The sequence below is a fragment of the Sylvia atricapilla genome, chromosome 5, assembly GCF_009819655.1.
Source record: "Sylvia atricapilla isolate bSylAtr1 chromosome 5, bSylAtr1.pri, whole genome shotgun sequence".
NCBI lineage: Eukaryota > Metazoa > Chordata > Aves > Passeriformes > Sylviidae > Sylvia > Sylvia atricapilla.
The window spans coordinates 56,527,090-56,547,275 of NC_089144.1; the positions used below are offsets into that span (position 1 = coordinate 56,527,090).

The 20,186-nt window shown below is 39.6% G+C and overlaps 1 protein-coding gene across 1 annotated transcript in view; it reads left to right on the plus strand.

Moving 5' to 3' along the window:
- Window positions 1-20,186, plus strand: part of ANO2 (anoctamin 2) — a 146,167-nt gene that overhangs the window by 90,255 nt on the left and 35,726 nt on the right. The window contains exon 15 of the mRNA XM_066319578.1: window positions 18,906-18,980. Coding sequence (XP_066175675.1) covers window positions 18,906-18,980 — 75 coding nt within the window. The remainder of the gene's footprint in view (window positions 1-18,905; window positions 18,981-20,186) is intronic.

Genomic DNA, 20,186 nt, shown 5'->3' on the forward strand with positions numbered 1-20,186 from the left:
TGCTGGACATAAACTCAATTAGGAATGAAGACTGGAATTTTGTGAGGAATATACTGGCTTTACTGAACGTGTAGGTTCCTAGCACCACAGACAACATAGGTGCACACGATCTGGAATTGTCTCAATATTTCTAATGGTCCCAGTCTGTTCCTGACTTACATGAGCCACCACTTCTGAACAAGACCTTGATCTCTACAGTGTAGATCTGGAGCAATTCACAAGGTCTAACTGAGATGGAACAAAGCCAAATTTTGGGTCCCACACTTGGGTCAAACCCCTGCAGTAGTTTTTGCTATAAAAATTCTAAAAAATATTTAAACCTCCATGATTCTGAATTTCCATAGGGTTTTTATGCATGTTAGAGAGAAGACTTTGAATTTTGATCCCTTGCTACTAGAATGTTATAATAGCTTGTATTAAACATTTTTGTTTGTTTCTTAATTAAACCGCTATTGCCCATATTCATCCTTTCACTGATAAAAATCCAGTCAAGTAAGTCATGCAGTCACCAGTCCAAAGCTCCACAAAAAATGTTCCTGATCCACGTGGTGCATTTTAATGATGCATTTTATATTTGTGTCCCACTATCAGACATTTGCCAAATGGAGACACATCAGTAATTCTCTGTTCAGGGATAAGACTGTTATACATAATCCTGGAAAATTAGAAGACAACATCACTTTAAGAATTGTTTCTAAATGCATAAAATTAAGGTAGAAGGAGAGTCTACAAAATTGAAATATTTTATTTGAATCTGTATGAATGTATCCTTTAGTGGATATTGCTCATTTCTGTATTTACTTTGTATGTGGGCTGTTCTTTTTTGGTGCTCTCATAAAGTGAGCAAATATTTTTGGTTACTGGTACTTAGACTGAGGACTGTGGTCTCATTATCTGATTATTGGTAACCCTTGCAGTTTTTTGTGCCAGGACCTGTTTCTTAATAAAACTGGCCTTTGATCTATTCAGTCACATTAATTGCAGGCAATACATACTTTAACAGATATTAGCATATGCCAACATTTCTGGAATATATTGAATCAATGTCACAAAATATGATCAATGACTGACAGGTTTTTCTTATATTCACCAACAGTAACTGTATCTATTATGAAAAATGTGTCCTTCACCTCATTGCAAGGAGGATCCAGTGTTTTATTAGGAACTTTATTTCTGCTGATCTTATATGCATATGAAATCTTCACATTTCTGCCATTTTTCTCCTGCTAATTGCTTTATGTGACTGCAGCATCAGAGGAGATACCCAGATCTCCATAGGGCACCTGGACTTGATCTGAGCAGTGGGACCAGGAGATTTCCTGTACTATATAGCAGCTCCTTGCCCTGACTGCTGCACTGAGATGTTTCTATTTTAGGTAACTGTTTTGATGGTCCATGCCTGTTATCTCAGAGGGTCTTGCCCTGCCTTTTTCCACAAGGCGACATTCTTGGGAGAGAATCATTGTTTCTTTCTTCTAATTTATAATCAATGGAATGGAGATTCAAGGGTCAGAGAGAGGTTTTGCCTTTAGAAGGAAATCGAGAAACACCATATCTGTCAGCATAAAAATACACATACTTGAGGTCTAGAGATTTATTTTTTTCCAAGCAGGATAAAATAGTTTTAAACAAAACACAAGAACTTTCTTAATTCTAATTATAATTATACATTTTCATTTTCACTACTGCTTTCAAACACTCCAGGAGAAACACAGATAAACTCTAACTCCATATTCAGCAGCATTCAGCTGCAGTTTCTGCTTTTACCCAAACCAAATTTATGATAAGTTGGAATAACTGAAATTTTCTCTGAAGTCCCAATGCATTTGTAAAACAAAATGAAATTCTTAAATCACACATTTTGGCATGAAAATGCCACGAAAAAAAAAAAAAAATCTATTCCCTTTTGGCATATATTCCCAAAGAAAATGTAAACCAATTGCAGCTGCTTTCCTTAGAGTTGTTGGCTCCTGCAAAAACAAAGATAAGGGTTTTGAGAGCAGGTTTTGGCAAAATGGAAGAAAGATACAGAAAACAGAGAATACATGGCCTGGTTTTTTTTTCATCCTGAAAGAACCATTAGGAAATAATTTGAATTTCTTGTGTGCTACTTCCCTTTATAAAAGTAGAAAGGATGAACATATTTAGAACAAATTCAGGTGTATTTAGAAGCATGGTATTGACTTTTAGCTTACATGTGGAAAATGTCAGAGGTCTTTTCCCACTGTCCATAGTTCAGGGGAGTATGTGGTTATCTGACTACTGAACTTCAAATCTAAGGAGCAGAAGTTCCATCAGCCTGTGAGCTAATTTCTGCTTTGCCCAAGTTTATGAATGCAGGCTGAGAGAAAGAAACTGGAAGGAAAATTTTCCTGCTCTTCAACTCTGATTTGAGGTGACAGCTGTATTTCCTTCACCTGTCTGGCTGCTGGGTCAGCACCAACACTAGACGCAAAGCATGTTCCAATCTTTCTGCAAACATTCAACATCTTCAAAATCTGCCAGTAAATTCCCAGTTTTATGACTCTTGAAATTTTATTATGTACCTCAGAATATAAACCAGGGTTTTTTAAAAACCCCTGTTTCTTGAAGTCATGTGAATAGATAAGAAGCATCATGTTATTTTGTTAAATTATTGCTTCTAGATAACACAGAATCATAGAATGACCTGCACTGAAAAGGACCTTAGAGATCAGCCAATTTGAACTGACAAGAACAGGGACATCCTCCAAGATCCCAGCTTGCTCAGAGCCCCATCCAGTCTGGCCTTGAACACTTCCAGGGATAGGGCAATTGCATCTTCTCTGGGTGGGGGCATTGGACTGGATGATGGCCAGAGGTCACCTCCAGCCCAAGGGATGTTGTGAGTCTGTGATCTCAAAAATGGCTGCCTGGCACTTGCTTCATTCTACTTGAATTTCTTCATCACACAGGTATTTTTATGAGGCTACACACTTCTTATCCCCGTCTACTCCTTTTCAGCTTTTCCTCAGGATGTGGTGCTGCTGTGGGACTGTGCCTGAGCACTCGGTGTGTTTCTTTGCCTAAAGGAAACACTTCTGTGTTGGTGTTTACCAGCCCAAGGCTCTGACTCATGCCCTAGACCTCAGCTTTTACACAGTTCTGTGCAGAAGAAAGAGAAACAAATGTAGTACAGTTGAGAAGTGGAACAATTAGACAGATTGATGTGCAGCTAGCTGATACTGTAAAAATTATTATTACTATTAAAATTATCATTTTGCTGACTCTGCCCCTTTTCTATGTCAAGCACTCGACATAGGATACATTTCTTTATTAATACAAGTGTTATCAAACTGTGAAGCATGGCCTAAAGATTTGCTTCAGCTGAGGTATGACATCATAGTTCGCAGCACTCTTTTCCAAAGGTCAAGAAATGGATCAATTATTGTGATGCATGCAAGATCTGCAGCAGAGGTTCTTCAGAGGGTTAATTGTTACTTTAGGCTGCAGATTTTGTGAACTATGAAAACATAAAAAATAAAAATTAAGGCCCTGCTTTCAGATGAGTGGTATTATTCCATGGCTATCTGTCCCTATAGCAGTGAACCTCCTCTGTGAGGGGAATCCAATAGGAGTTCAAATCTCCCAGGCAGTAGCAGAACAGGATCTGATACCAAGGATGCAAGAAACTGAAAGAACCAGCCAGAGGAGTTGCTATGCCCTTGGGCTTTTCTGGATTGTAACACATGGGGAGGAATATGACTGCAACACAATGGAGTTTTCAGCAAATCTGCTTATGGAATAGCATGGTGTATCCCTGCAGGTAAAGCATTGGTACTCTTTGTACCCAATGTACTCTTTTTGACTTGAAACTGAAAATAGCTTTATCTTAGGGGAGGTACTGAATGTTCAGGACTCTCTTAGCTCAATTAAAACTTGCATTAGCAGATCGAGTGCTAAATTATTAAATTGTGCATGAAGCAGCTATGAATTTAAAAAAATGGGGGTAAACATAGGAGTTCTCTCAAAACAGGGCTATAGCCTGGAATTTAACTGTAATAATAGGTCCCATCCCTAGAAGTGCTCAAGGCTAGGCTGGATGGGGCTCTGAGCAACCTGGGATGGTGGAAAGTGTCCCTGACCATGGCAGGGGGCTGGAAGTGGATGATCTTTAAGGTCCATTTCAACTCACACCATTCTATGTCTCTACAGCTCCTCTATTCAAAAGGATAATTATTTTCAGCCATAGTGGGGCCTTTGCAGTAATATTTTTAATATAAAATAGAATTTTGATTCCACAGAACTTAAAGATCAGCTTTGTCACTGTATGTTTCCTCTCACTGTAATTACAAGCATTTGACAAGATGTTGGTTTTTAATATAGCTATGATAGAACCATAATTCTTAGTATTTTATTACTATTGGATTAAGTAGACTTTCTGCTATTTTTCTTCCAAGCTTCTTTATACAAATATGGACAATAAATTGGGGTGATGCAGAGATTATATTTCTATTCTGATAAATCTTTTAAAAAATTGATAAAATAAGTCTCTATTTGCAAATGCTGAATTTTTTTGCTCACTATGTTGCCCCCATACGTTCAAATTCCCTCTCACTGTTTGCAGTTATTTTTTTAGTAAAATATGTTTTGACTTTAATAACCTATCTCAGTTCAACTTTTATAGAGTGAGGAGTTTCCAACTGTTGTTTTTAAATTATTTCTTATTTCAAAATGGAATTTATATTAGAGAGGTTTTAAAAATAGAAGAAAAGAAAACAAAATATTATAAGTTGTTGACGTAAAACATTTGGTTCACAGTAATTAAAAACATTTTTGAAAACAAACACTTTAGCTTTCCCTCCTAATTTGGGACATATCTCCCTCCATTTCTTTTTTGTGAAACACAGTGAAACTTACATTAGGGAGAAAAAAATCATTTGTTGCTCTTCTCATCTTGCTTAAATCCCTATGAAGCCTAACTTTTCATTGCCACTCATTCATAACAGGCCTATTGACTCTTTTTTTAGACTTAAAAGGACTCTTTGGTCCAATTTCTTTGTTTTACTGATCATTATGATCTCTCAGGTTACAAAAGGATAAAAGGAAAAAATTTGCTACCATCAGTTCAGAGTCACTCTAACAGACAGTTTGAAGATAGACAGAAAATTTAACAGAACTCTATGCCAAAATACATCTCTATCAATGAGCCGTTCTGGTCTGAGATGAAAGTTTGAACAGGGAGCAGGTGAACAACATAAATACTTGAAGAGAAGCAGTGAGACCAAAATATGAGCAGAATGCCACTGTATTGTTGAGGACCCAGTGATTCTTGGTTCTCTGGGTAGAACTGGAAGACTGGGCAAAAGAAGAAGCAAAGACCTTTGCCAAGAGAAACAATGATTAATGTCTTCAAAAGAAACAGGATTTTTATATGAATTAGTTTTGTGTTTTTTATATGATTAGTTCTGTGTTTGAGATTCTTTAAGGTGAAGCCACATCCTATGTATGAAGAAATCACAGAGTCACAGGATGGCCTGGGTGGAAAAGGACCTTAAAGATCATCTTGTTCTAGCCCCCTGCAGGGACACCTTCCACTGTCCCAAGCTGCTCAGAGCCCCATCCAGCCTGGCCTGGAACACTGCCAGGGATGGGGCAGCCACAGCTGCTCTGGGAAACCTGTGCCAGGGCCTCACCACCCTCACAGGGAACAATTTCTTCCCAATATCCAACCTAACCTAACTCTCTGTCAGTGTGAAGCCATTGCCCCTTGTCCTGTCACTCCAGGCCCTTGTCCAGAGTCTCTCTCCATCTTTCCTGTGGGCTCCCCTCAGGCACTGCAAGGCCACAATGAGGTCACCCCAAAGCCTTCTCCTCTCCAGGCTGAGCAATCCCAATTCCCTCAGCCTTTCCTCCCAGCAGAGCTGCTCCATCCCTGTGATGCCCTTGGTGTCCCTGCTCTGGACAGCCTCCAACAGATCCGTGTGGGACTCTAGAAGAGGAATGCTAAAGAAGGAATGATGTCAACAAAATAATGAATAGATTTTCTGTGTGGCACCAATGGACAGATGCTTGTTCCTCACTCCTGGGAAGATTTCTGATGGAGGCAGCACAAAGACAATATCTGTCTTGGAGAAGACTAAGGCAAGAATGGAAAAATGTGCACTCCAGAAGTTCTGTGACAAAGGGCCCTTATGATGTCTGGGTTATTTCTAGAACAGAAGAAATCTACAGGGCTAGAAATTATGACAAAGCTTCTTTTGTGGTCGCTGGGCAAATATTCCACCCACTTCTTGTCCCCAGACGACATTCTGGTTTCAAAGGCTGTCAATCCATATGAAGCAGCATCTCCAAACAGCTTGTTTTCATGAAGAAAAGCCACCTGGCCTCCCTGGGGTACTGGCAATTGGATAATTCAGGAAAAGAGAAATGGGTGGATGTAGGTGGTATTTGTGTAACTTCTCTGAAGAGCATCTGCGCCAGATATGCCAGGTTCCATATCATGGGGCAGTAGTAAAGGAAATGGGAACTGAAATTCCTTGCTAGGCCTTTGAAGGCCCCAACATGCAATGTTGGAAATTTGGGCTTGGAAGTTTGAAGCGTTTGAGTGCACTGAGATGGTGAGTCTCATTTGAACCTGCCAGTCTTGCGTCACTTCCAGACCTTTGTAAACCAGATCTCAGGGTTTAGTTGACCAACCACACACAGGCTGTGCCTGGCAGAGCTGTCACAGTGTTAATTTTCACCTCCTTTAAAATACTGAGCAAATAGTCCATTTCTTGAGCAAATAAGCAAACTGTTTTCTTTTGGCTGTACCTCCTGCTGCCTGATGAACCTCATCTGTGGGGAAATAAGTATTAGACATAAATCCCAATAGAAAAATCACACATCTTTTCTTAATAACATTGCACATTTAGTTGAATTATTTAAAAGATTCCAGATGCTTAATCTGTTGCTAATATGTTCACTCTTACTTGGACATAAATGAAATTGCTTTTTTTTCTGAAGGAATAATTCCATCTTGTTATTCCCATGAATAGATAATCATAGTTCTGTTATAAGCCTAAAAGTTGTTGGGCACTTCTACATACGTGAGAATTGAGGCATTGTAGGCAAGGTGTGATGCAGGAGCTGATGTCTGGGGCATCAGATATTTCCTTTATTCCCTCACCCATTGCCAGATAACAATGTTTTGTGAGCTGCTGATTTGGATGGACTATTGGGGCAATATCAGCAAGCTTGAACCTCTGGGTATTCAGGATTGTGTTTACACCATGGAACTTTGAGAGATCTGAGCAATCCCTTCATTAGAGTGGTGTCCAGGCTACAAGATTTTGTAGGGTTAGCACCAATTTTGGCCCCAATACCGAGTAACACGGTGCCTTTGGTCACTGATTTAGGATTTGGCATATTGGAAGGCACATTTGCTTGTCTGTAAGGTCTACAGGTGATCTCTTCTTGTTTTTTCTTTTTGTGTCAAGGGCAAAAGATCTGTTGATTCAGGATATCACATTTCCCGGCTGCAGGTCAAGGATACATGTCTCTGTTGGGTTAACTGTTTTTGTCATGGGAAGACAAACCATTCTGATGGCAGCACAAGGGTTGCAGCTCTGTTGGATTGCCTTGCTCTGGACAAATGAAAAATACCTTTGTGCGATGTTGGCTCTTTGATTCCTTGACCTTGTGCCAAGGTATTGGCTGCCGTGAAGGCTTTGGTCTGTCACATCCAAATTTCCTGGTTATATTCTGGGGAATGGATTTCTATGAGGTGGTCATCATATATTAAATACCCTCTTTCATCTAAGAAGAAACACATTTTCTGTGGCCCCTGAAGTGGTGTAAGATGGTTGTATTTGCTTGGGGGAGTCAGGTGAGTGGATACATGATGAGAGAATCATTTATGTGTGACCACACCTTTACTCACCTCCTACCAGTAATTGTTGACTTGAACTACTTAACTTTCAATTTCTTTTACTAATGATTTTAGGAAAATGCATGAGATTTATCAGCATTCTTTACTTTTCTGAACAGGAGAAACAAATAGAAAGAGCTCAGTAATTTGGATGGTTTTCAGGCCACAAAGGTCATAGGCATAACAGAAAAAAACCCAACAGGAATTAAGCTTAGAAGGGTACATCCAGTTCCTGCACTGTGCTGCAAAGCAGGACCAGCTATATCCAGTATCATATTTCCCAAGCATTTATTTAAGCTGTTTTAAAAATTTTCAATAATGAAGATACCATGGTATTATTATGGAGCTTTCCCAGGTGTTAGCTATATCTGTTTGAAGGATCTAAGGATTTACTGTTCCAAGGGTTTTCTTCATGTCCAGTCTAAATTTCCTGTTGATATTTTAATCCTCATTAATTAATTACTTACTTTTTACACATATTGGAAACAGACATGAAGACTGTTTATCTATTTTCTTTATATACACTTCCTTCAAAACACTTTTCTTCTTTAATTTTGATATAACCTGCTTTCCTCTATTACCCACGTTATAGAATGTCACTAAATAAACCCTTCAACAAATCCATAAGAACTGCCAAACTAAACCAAAAAAGTTATAGAAAAGCAGATGGTCTTGATTTCAAACTGCAGGTAATGGAGAATTCCTCAGCATTTCTAGATTCCAAAGACCTTGCTTCCTCCATCCCTTGTCTCTGCAGCTATATCAGTGACCATTTCTATCAAACATGAAAAGCAAACATGTCTTTTCCTTATTGAAAGAGGTCATTCATGTAGAATAAACATGAGTGGGAGGTCCCTACAAAAGTTCTCTCCTGGCATTGCCTTTCCTCCCATTTAGTCATGGCTGATGGAAAGTTCAGAGAATGACTTTATTAAATGAGTAAACTGAGGGCTTGGAGCTACAAGACAAAGGGGAATGGCTTCACACTGACAAAGAGTAGGTTTAGATTGGATATCAGGAAGAAATTGTTCCCTGTGAGGGTGGTGAGGCCCTGGCACAGGTTTCCCAGAGAAGCTGTGGCTGCCCCATCCGTGGCAGTGTTCCAGGCCAGGCTGGAACTCTGAGCAAGCTGGGATAGTGGAAGGTGTGTCTGCCCATGGCAGGGAGTGGAGAAGCTTTAAGGTCTCTTCCAATCCAGGCCATTCTATGTAATAGAAATATTTAGATCAGATTTGTGCCAACAAAGGACATCCAACAAACCTCTACAATTTTCCCTTTGACAGAGTTAGCCTTAAAACTATGCCAGCAGTTGGGTGCAAAGAACTGTAGCAAATGAGAGGATTGATCTATGTATCTTTGGCAACTTTGAGGAAATACTGCATTGAGAACTTCACACAATAAGCTGTTTTCTGGAAAAAAACCCTTTCTTAACTCTTGCTGAAATTTCAGTGCAACAAGGGGGTTAAATGCAAGATTCCATTTTGCTTTTACTGTGAAGACATCAGTTCACAAATTCATTAGCTTGGTATGAGGACTTGGAGAAAATGTCCGGGGGGAAGTTGAGCATTACAAACCACCCTATTTGACTCATGGCTTCTTCCAGAGGCACTCTCAGAGCATCCTCCTCATATCCAATCATCTTGGTGATCTTTTCTGTAATTCTAGAAATAACCTGGGTATGGTCAGCTCAGGTCTATGCTCCAGTGTAATATATATGCCCATTGTCTACTTGCTCTCTCCCATGGATAAGCAACTGGAAAAAACATGAACTCATCCCTTGCTAGAGGTGAATGCAGAGTTTTTGGAATTCTGTGTGTTAGAAGGCTGATTGTGTGGATACAACTCCCCAGTTCCCTGCATATCATACACATAGAATTTATGTGCATATATGCAGGCTGTGCATATTTTAAAACATTCATCTCTTCACTACCTCTGTGGATGATCCAAGTATAAATTACAACCTTTTCTGTCCTCTCCAGATCTGATTTTCACACAGTAACTCACTGCTCTCCAAGAATATTTGATAATACTTTTTACTTTGTTGAGCATTATTGCTGTTTTGAATTATGCTCCTTATTGGATCAGCCTTGATTTGTCCTCCTTCAATCTCATTCTGTTTCATGCTTGTATTTCTGCTTTCTCAACAGAAAATGTTATTTAATCTCTGCTCCCTTCACTATTCTTAATATGTCCTATTTTAGTATTCTCTGCAAACCAAATTGACATGGCCTGGAGAGTTATTGCCATGTTAAATGTAAGATAAACTGTGATCTCTGACTAGATACCACCTCATGTTCATGTACATGTTTCCACTACTCTCACCACTTATTTGGTTTGGGATTACAGATGTTTGTTTTGTTGATAGACCTACTTTTTTTTTTTTTATTGTGGGAAAGATACAGAGAAACATTTTTTTAAGAAATTTAAATGTGAAGCCTACTGTTTCCCATTTTGCCAACTTGCTTTATAAAAAATCCAAATGAGGCTTTTTAAAACATCTTTGAATAGATCTGCATTTTACTGCCAACGGCCAACACAACTGTTTCTTCAGGAAGAAAAAAGGGGGGAAATTATGTGGGATGCTGGTAGGAAGTAGCCCCCTCCGAGAACTTTGTGTGTTTCCTACACAGTTTTAGCACATACATACAATTGGAACAAATATTCCAATTACTGGGCCAAATATCCCAATACACTGGGCCTAATTCAGCCCAGTGTATGAGTAATTATCATTTCTCTATTTGGAAATTGGAAGGTACTTGCTATTAGATTGCTATGGACCAGGGGAAGTTCAAGTTGGACATCAGGAAGAATTTATTCACATAGAGGGTGATTAGACATTGGAAGGGGCTTCGCAGAGAGGCAATGGAATCCCTATCCCTGGAGGTGTTTAAGGAAAGACTGGATGTGGCACTCATTGCTCTGGCTTAGTTGACAAGATGGTGTTTGGTCAAAGCTTGGACTAGCTGATCTCAGATTTCTTACATATATATATATGTCTAAAGATAATATAGTACCAAAATGAATGTATTTCATTACTCTTCCAGCTTCATTAATAGAGTTTGCCTCCTTGTCTTTGCCTTTCCTTGTTTATTGATACGTCTTAGTTACTATTCCATACTTCTCCACTCTTGTCGGATTTTGGGGGGAGACTGGGTGTATGTGAAGGTACAGGGGTGCTTGTCATGGGCTTGTACTTGGTATAGACTTTCTCCGTGATTAGCCAAACAAAATGATTTCTCTGGACATGGGATCAGAGCAAGGGGCAGTGACAATGACAGAGAAAGCAGGAGTAGGGCTCTTGTCACTCCAAAATGTGTCTTTTTTTGGAGTAAAATGGATAGATCTGGAGGCCCTTTGCTCTTGTATCCTTTCCCATCCTTGCAGTCTTCCATTTGCTGTTTATCCAGAACTCTTTTCTGCACGTCATCTCTCTGTTATTGGCAAAGGTTTGCCTCTGTAGATTGTGTTCTGCAACTGTGTTTCAAAGTTTATAGCAAATTCAAATGTTGGAATACAAACTTAATTAATACTTTACAGCTGGTAATAAATGCTCCGGATCCAGGGAAGGAATTTTGCATATCCACATCCCCCTTTTACTCCTTTCTCTGCTCCTCAAGCTTTTCATTACCATCTTAAAAACGTTGCTAGAATTTACACCACTGTGCTCTCCTCTGGTGCTGGTGTGATCATTCACAAGTGGTGTAAGCTAAATTTGAAATTGCAACCCAAGGAAGCCGATAATGTGTTGCATGTCTTTGTCTCACGCTTTGTGTGGGGATAAGTGGCTTCACATGGTGTAGGACAATGGAGAATCATGTTTTAAGTGTGCAATGCCAAAGCCTTTGAGTGAGATTTTGCTTCACTAGGAGTTCTGTGATGATTTCACAGCAGCAAGATGTTCAGTCCAGATTCTTCCAATTGGGACACTGACACAGAATTAGGCCAGAAAAACTTCAAGGGAACATGGAAAGGACATCTTTCTTCAGAGTCCAGCACTAAATGCATCTCTTCCAGAACTGAAATCATAAGCTCAGTTGAATTTGATTCAGAGAATTGTAATTTGTGCTTTACAAATTGCAAAATTGCCAACTGCCTTAGTTCCCAAACTGGACCCAAATTGCTAATATGAAAGTATATAATGAGATTAAACAATTTATTTTAAAGATAAAGTTCAGATAAATTGTTATCTACCTGTGATAAATAGACTTGAAGTTACAAAAGATAACATAATTACTGCCAGTAATTTAGATGGTGCTGAATTATGGGAACTACTAAAAGGTAATGTTTTTGAAAACTTATGCTTGATAAATTGTTTTAAAATGGGTTGTATTTATTATTCCATTAACTTCTCCTTTAGATGTCCACAGTTTACATGAGAAAGTGTGAAACCAGATTGACTATTACAATAGTGGTACTCTGGATTTCAGGGTACAAAGTGGATGTTGGAAATCCAGTGAATTCCAGGACAGTGAAATCTATTTCTTTTCTAAAGTCAGTCTTTGAAACTCACTTTGTTTTCCCTGATAGTTACATTTCCAGTCAATATCAAAGCAGATTAAATAGATTTAATCATGCAAAGTAAAATAGGCACATGTCTGGCTCAAAATGTGTCTGACTCAAAATGTGTCTTTCTTATGCTTGACTCTATTTATTTAAGAATATTTTAAAGCCACATGTGGTATTTTATTATATTCTTTGAGACTTTTCAGGACTTAAACTGAAAAACAAAAGCTGAGCCGGTGATAGGGCATCCCTTCATGCCCTGAGCTGAATTTGTAAGATTCCAGTAGCACCTTCTCTACTATGGCAGGCCTGAGTTCCACTGTCAGTCAGGGGCTTTGGAAATCCCACCAGATGTATTTGTACATCTGGCCCTTTGCCTCCTCAGGATCAGCCTCATTATGATTTATTAACCATCTACAAAGAGCATTGACAAACAATGAATATTTATTACTACAGATGTAACCCTATTGTTTGTGCAAATTACAGTGTTTTCCTAGTAATACTCTGAATGGCTTCAAGTTGACATAAATAATTCATACTTGTAAAGCCATATGTTAAACTGTCATTGTAAAAGACTAAGTGCTGCCAGTTTTCACTTGAACCATATGTAAATATCAAGCACTTGATATTAAACAGTGATATAAAGTCTAAGCACCTCAATGCCACTTACACATTAAAGATTGCAATATGCCACAATGCATTTAGTGCCAGTGTCAAAAGAAGTTTAACTGCACCAAAGGAACCATTTTTATTTCTGAGTAAACTACAGCATATTAATTTAACTAAGTCTGACTTTACAGATTTAAATTACAGTGAGACCAGACCTCCAGCCTTTGTCATTATTACTGTGTGAAGGAAACAGCTTGAAATATTTCTACAAATCTACTCAAAGTTGCTAGTTTTTATCAAGGTACTTGTTGCATGCATGTGACATACATTTACATACATTTACATACATTTAATATGTGCATGCATATGTGTGTGTCAAATGCTGTGCAAATTTCATAGAATCGTGAATATCCTGGGTTGAAAGGCACCTTAATGACCAACCAGTTCTAAGCCCCTGCCCTCGACAGGGACACCTTCCACTATCCCAGGTTCTCCAAGCCCTATCCAACCTGGCCTTGGACACTTCTAGTGATGGGGCAGCCACAGCTTCTCTGGGACTTTCTATTTTTCATTAGGAATTTCAGAATGCATTGTTAAGACTGATAAGGAGTAGAAAGCACTTGGATTCATGGATTCTTCCCCCCATTCTGCCAGCATCTCCAGTTACAGAGATGAGGCTGGTATCCTCCTTCCTCCCAGGCTCCATGGCTGGAAGCACCACCCTCACCCACCACTGAGGAATTTCTGGTCTTGTGGGGAGGCCTGTGGGTCTCCTGAGGCACAGATTCTTGGCTACTCACACACACTTTCATGAGCTCTGTTATGTGAAGGGCCAAGTCAGTTGCTCATGACAGGGCTGTAACCTGTGGGAGGTCTACTTCCGACCCCATTACAGGAGAAGAAATACGGCTGTGGGCTTGGCTGATTACTCCCATTCTTAGGGAGTAGTCTCAGGCAGCTGAAAAGCCAAGAGGTGGCCTGATCACAGTTCAGAAGAAGCCACAGCCAAACCCCAAAAGTCTGCCACTAGATGCTCTTAACTGACAAATTCGCAGCTAAATGCCAAGGCTGGAGGATGCAGGTAGGCAAATTCAGCTTAAATAAGCCATATGCTTTCAACAGCTAAGGTAGTTGGCAATTGGAATGACCTAATAAGGCATATAATTGACTGTTCATCACAGAAATGCTCAAGCTGTGATTAGAGTTTTATTAAAAAAAATAGGGTTTTATTAAAAAAAATTAGGTAAATCACATTTATTATCCTTATCGCAAAACTCATCTCAAGGAAGTTGTATGTTTACAAAGAAGACTAAGACTAGGTGGTAAAAAATAACATTGCTTAGACTTAAAACCCATTCGTTTCCATGATCCCAGTACTGAGCCTTGCACACACTTCTCACAGCTTTCTATTTGCATTGCTTCCACAATTTAGATTTAGAGTGTGTCCACTAAGCCCCACTGAAAGCTTAATGGTGTGTGTGTTTTACTCGGCATGTTTCAAAGACAGCAAACCTTTTTAATTAAAGCTTTTGCAGTTATTTTTCTGTCTCCAAACGGGTCTTGGCAGGTTGTTTTCTATGTTCAGTCCTGAGACAGAACATTGCTCACAAAACACAACCACATTTACTGTTAAAATGCCATTGCTGCTTGAGTAAAAAGAATAGAAAATGAAGTTTTCTCTTTTAACGGGCTTTAGACCAAAGGCACTTTCTTTTGCCTCTATGGGAGTGTGAAAGTAGAACTTCTAGATTCAGACAGGGATAGACACAGGCATTCCAGATGCTCAACATGGCAGCAGTTTTTTCTTTCCTCACAGAAGTCTGAGGACTAATACAAGCCCTCAAAAAGTTTTAGGCTGTATTTATTTCAGCCTAAATGCAGGCTGAAAGAATCCAATGAATTTGGCTGAAGTTTCTTAATTTTAATGACTTCTGTGGCCACTGTAAGATCCCAGAAATGCTGATGGTCCTTGACTGTGCCTCTTTTTTTTGTTATCACCTTGGAATTGATTGTTTTCCAAAATTGCCCATTCTGCAGGCTTTTTCTGGCTCAGAATTTCCAAATGGCTCTGAAGAATCCTTTTCTCCTTGTCTTAAACTTATTTCAAGGCCAAACTAAAATTATATAGGGACCCCATATTTCAGAAGCAGCTTGTTTTGTGCCTTGCCTTGAGCCTGCAGTGTGCAGGCGGTGCTTTAAGTGTCACACAAATACAAAAGAGCTGTATTTGATACCACAATTCCTATTTTTAGGTGCTCATTTGGACAGTGCAGGTTTTTATACAAATTAAAGCTCTTGTACTGAAGTAGAAATTAAAGTAGAAACCTACCAGGAAATGTGCAGATATAAAAATGGCAATTACTTATTTGAAGCTTCCCTGGCTTACTTAGAGGTGAATTTCTGGATTTTGTGATAGGAAATAAATTTTTTTGCTTCTAGCAGTGTAAGACCTTAGAGAGGAGTCTTAGATTTTGTTCTTCTTTGAGCATCTTTTACTCAGTTCCAGTCAATTATTACAGCTCTGTGCAAGTTCAGTGAAATCATTGGGATCACCCAGGTGTAACCACACTGAAGACCCTGAATTTCAGCACTGGAGCTACAAAGCAGGATGGAGAAGAGAGAAAATCTCTGGCCGTGCTCCCCAAGTGCAGGTTGAGCTGACATTGCTGATGGTTAGAAACACCTGCTTGGAGGAGGCGTCGTCTTGAGGGAAAATATCAATTAATAACTGAAATACTTGTGATCTGAGCAAAGTGACTGTGGTTAAATTTATAGAGAAGTATAGAACTGTTTTCAAAAGCTGCCTGGTGCTGTCCAAGTGCAAGGTACTTCCAGGTTTCCACAGCTCAGAGGCCCACCCATCTGAGGATGCAGAGCTGGATCTTTGCCATTTTAGGTAATTCATATGGAAATAAACCATCCAGAAAAAGATAGAATGGATTTAATTTTATCTTTCCTTCTTTTTTGAATATTTTTCAATTTCATTTTTATTTTTTAATAGGAAAATAGTTGTATCTCTTCGAGGAACACATTCAACACACCATTAAACATTAAAACAGGAACACATCACTGCACACAGACCAAAACCTGCTTTTTCTTCCACTAGAATTGCAAATCCATCATTTTATTGAAGGAAAATGAAAGTAAGATTTTTAAAGTAAATATTTTAGTTTGCCTTTGGCACGAAACCAAACAGTTTCTATTGTGAGGTTTTCTGTCTGCATATAAATATTCCCCTGCAACACAGTTCATCTTGGGGAATGTTCCCCAGTGTAACATATCTGTCACTGAGATTATTCTTCAGATGATCCATTTCATCTTGTTGCACCAATAAATACTTACACTTTTTGGGTTGCTCCAGATAGAGGATCATCCAGCCCAGCTCCTGGCCCTGTGCAGGATCCCCAAACAATCCCACCCTGTACCTGAGAGTGTTGTCCAAAAGCTCCTGGAACTCTGGCAGCCTTGGGGCTGTGACCAATCCCTGGGGAAATGGGAATTCCCTGTTTTGTGCCCAGCCATCCTCTGGGGGAAGAAACTTTTCCTGATATCCAGCCTAAAAGCTTCCCTCAATCAGCTTCATCCCATTTCCTTGAGTCCTGTCTCTGGTCACAAGAACAGAAAGTAGTTTTCCACTGCCAGGATGGATGAGGATGAACTGGGAAAAACTGAGATGGACTGGGAGTTCTAGGAGGGACTAGGAGCAGCTGAGACTTCTGGAATGGACTGGGAGCTCTAGGATATTCAGTTAAATTTACAAATTTGTTTTTGGCCATGTATGCTAAGTAACTCTCTTACCTCATCCCGCATTTTTTTTCTTCTCATGTTGGCTCACATGGTTCAGATCTCTCTTTGGCTGAGTGCTATAGACCATGCCAAACTCATGGAAAAGTCAGGTCCAAGGAAGCACATGCACAGAAGAGTGAGCTGAGAAGATGGCCTTCTAACCATCCTGGTGTAACCCCAGCCAGCAGCCACTCACTACCCAATAGCAGGATGACAGGGAGAGTGGGAAGAAAATCCCTGGTTGGGATAAAGGCAGCTTTATAGCAAAGCAAAGTAAGGAATTAATTCCCTGCCTGCCTCAGTTGGGCAAGTGTTCAGCCATCCCCAGGAGAGCAGAGCCCCATCACACGAAACAGTTTGTGAGGAAGACAGACACCATTATTCCAAACATCCCTCCCTTCCTCCTTCTTCTCCCCACTTTATATACTGATCATGATGCCATAAGGGTTGGAATGTCCCTTTGGTCAGTTGGGGTCACCTGCTCTAGCAGAGTCTCCTCTTAAATTCCTTCAGCAGTGTGGCAGGAAAAAAGCAGGAAAGGCCTTGGCTCAGTGTAAATTCTGCTCAGCAATAACAAACCCATCTCTGTATTATCAGCCCTGTGTTCAGCACAAGTACAAAGCACAGCCCCACACCAGCCACAGCCCCATACAGCCCCTAGTGAAATGATAAAATGTGGTGTCTTTCAGGCCTTCTGGGAATGTAATCCCTCAGAACTTCATGTCCTGTAGAACTGCTGAGTGGTAACAGCCAAAATGCAATGAAATGCATGTGTGCATTCACAGGAATGCTTTTTCAAGTAGCCTTCCAGCTATGTGCTGGACTCTGTGTGTGAACTGTAAAGAGTAGGTATGTGCTGCATACACTGGACCAAATCATTGGTGCTTCTGGTTGGGTTTGCTGTGCCCAGCTTCTGCCAGGACTGTCCCGAAGGAGACGAGGTCACAAGAGCGGCTGCTGAGTAATGCTCCTTCCCACAGTGTCTGAGGAACCACCACCATGGCAGGATTGTGCCCTAGGTCTAATTCCACATCCTGGTTAAAAAATCCACAGCTGCATTTCTGCACTTACATACTGCATTCCTAATTCTACTTTGGAGAGGCTTCTTACAAAGGCACAATGTTCCCAGATTTTTATGTTTATCCAAAGGCATTTATGCCTTAAAAATGGTTTATTGGAAACCTTTGACCTGAGTTCTAATCTGATTTAAATTCAGAATCACTCTGGGCTAACTCCAGTGTAAGGGTATTACTGGTCCATGGGGCAGCAATGGTGCTTCACAGAAATACCAACAGCAGCTGGCTTTGTATCCTTAGTTAATTCAATTACATAGTTTTAGTTTAACTTAAACAAAGCAGCGACCTTATTATTATTTTAGGAAACCTATTTTGAGAGAAGGGAATCGTATTTCTCACATAAATCCATCTTCAAATGTCTTCTTTAGATGTACATGCAGCTGGGGCTGGAGTTGAGTTTGTGTGGGGAGGGGAAAAGCGTACTGGATTTCACTGATCACAGTTGCTTTAAATTATGCAGGGAAGAGGGAGATGCTGTTTATGCATGAAGAAAACAAGGCTGGCAGCAGAGATCAAGGTTCCTTGCTTTTGTAGTTTCCTTCCACTATAAAACGAATACTGGGGAAGGATTGAGGTGTCTTGCAAGAACTGCCTGAGAGGTCACACTTAATGCTTGTGACTATTAGAACAAAAAATCTAGGTTCAGTGGTAGTCAGCATTCTTATCAGGGTTCCTGTCTCAAGCACTGTTCTTCTGTAGTTTTACAATAAGCAAATCAGAATTAATGTTTGAATCTTGTTTTGCCTAAGCGTAAATTAAGGTCAATCTCAGGGGTTTCTCCTGGTATGAACTTTAGTAAGAGTTGAGTACATGTTTTCAAATACTAAAATCATAGGTGCATAGGATACTTTCTGATTTTTGTAGACATTTTCTACGTCTTATTTACTCTTCCCCTCCTTTATCTCAAAAGTAAAATCTACTTTAAAATATCACATCATACACTTCAAAATCACAGCAGTAGAATTGAAAATGGCCCCTAATACCAAATCCTATTAATTCTAATATTTCCTATTGTACAGTTCTGTCATGACTGTTATTTTGTTTATGTGTTTTGCCTACAGAATGAAAAGGAGAAGCTGACATGGAGTGACCGCATGCCTGGATATGCAGCAAACTTCGGACTGATTTTATTTATGGTAACGTAATCTGCATTTCTGCACATTTATTAGGTGTCAGAAACTTTGCCATGAGCATCTAGAAGGAAACCCTTGAATTGCTGTTCTCAAATATGGTAAAAATCTGAAGGTAAGGTCAGTTTGGGAGAAATACTAGGAAGGTTCATGGAGCTCAATGCCTGCCTCCAGCTGTATTCTCTTTTTTCAAAGGATGCTTGTGGAAGGGCTGACTTGCTGTAATGACAGCAGTTCATTACAAAAAGTCTGCCTCTCCCCCAGGGTTTCTGCTTCATCTCTGTTATCCAATGAAGGGTTAACATTTATATTTAGTTGTGAGCACAGTTGCATACGTTGATCGCAGTGACATTTGGAAAGGTTGAGCCAGAAGAGGCAAAATCCAGGTGAAATAAATCAGTTGCTGAGAAATATTTATCCCAGACACATTCAGGGATGGACTGCACTGTAGCTGAGGAAGATCATGGTACATAGTCTCCCTTGGGAAAAAGAATCAGGTGTGCAGGTCAGCCTCTAAAGTGGAGACATCATTGTCCTAGTCAAAAGTCAAATTCCAGCAAAACAAATGCATCATGAAGCTGCTGGACTTTGAAAACAACAAGAGGAAGGCCTGGCTAGCAAACCCTAAATTACATGGTAAAGGATACCATTATCCCTCTGGTTATGGTAATTACTGACTGAAAGCTTCTGTTCATCTCTGCAGCCACTATAAAATGGTAATGGAATAGGCCCGTTTACACCATTGCAGCATCTAACTAGAGAAACTCACTTGAGGCCTAAAATATTTTAAGATTTCTAAGTTTCTTTCTAATTTACTCAAATTTGCATATACTGCACCAGATGTCCTGTGAAGATTTCATTTCTTTTGCTGACAATCAAATGCTCACATTGAAGTTAATGTCTACACCCTTATAGATATGTTTATATATTTATGAAGATATATGCATTGCATATTCAGAATTTTTCTGTACATTTTAGATGCGTCATATATGGATCTACTTGGAGTATTTTGAGTAAGTTTACCATCCTGAGGCCATACCCAGTATTTGCTTTTTAGACATAACCTCTAATTGGCATCAATCATGACTTCACTTAGAGTGGACCACACTGAGTCTGACTAAGCACACAGCCCTGATTTAGCTTTTACAAGTCATTCTTTTGCAGACAAGGTGCTTACATGTGCTCTTGACTTTGACCACATGTTTAAATCTC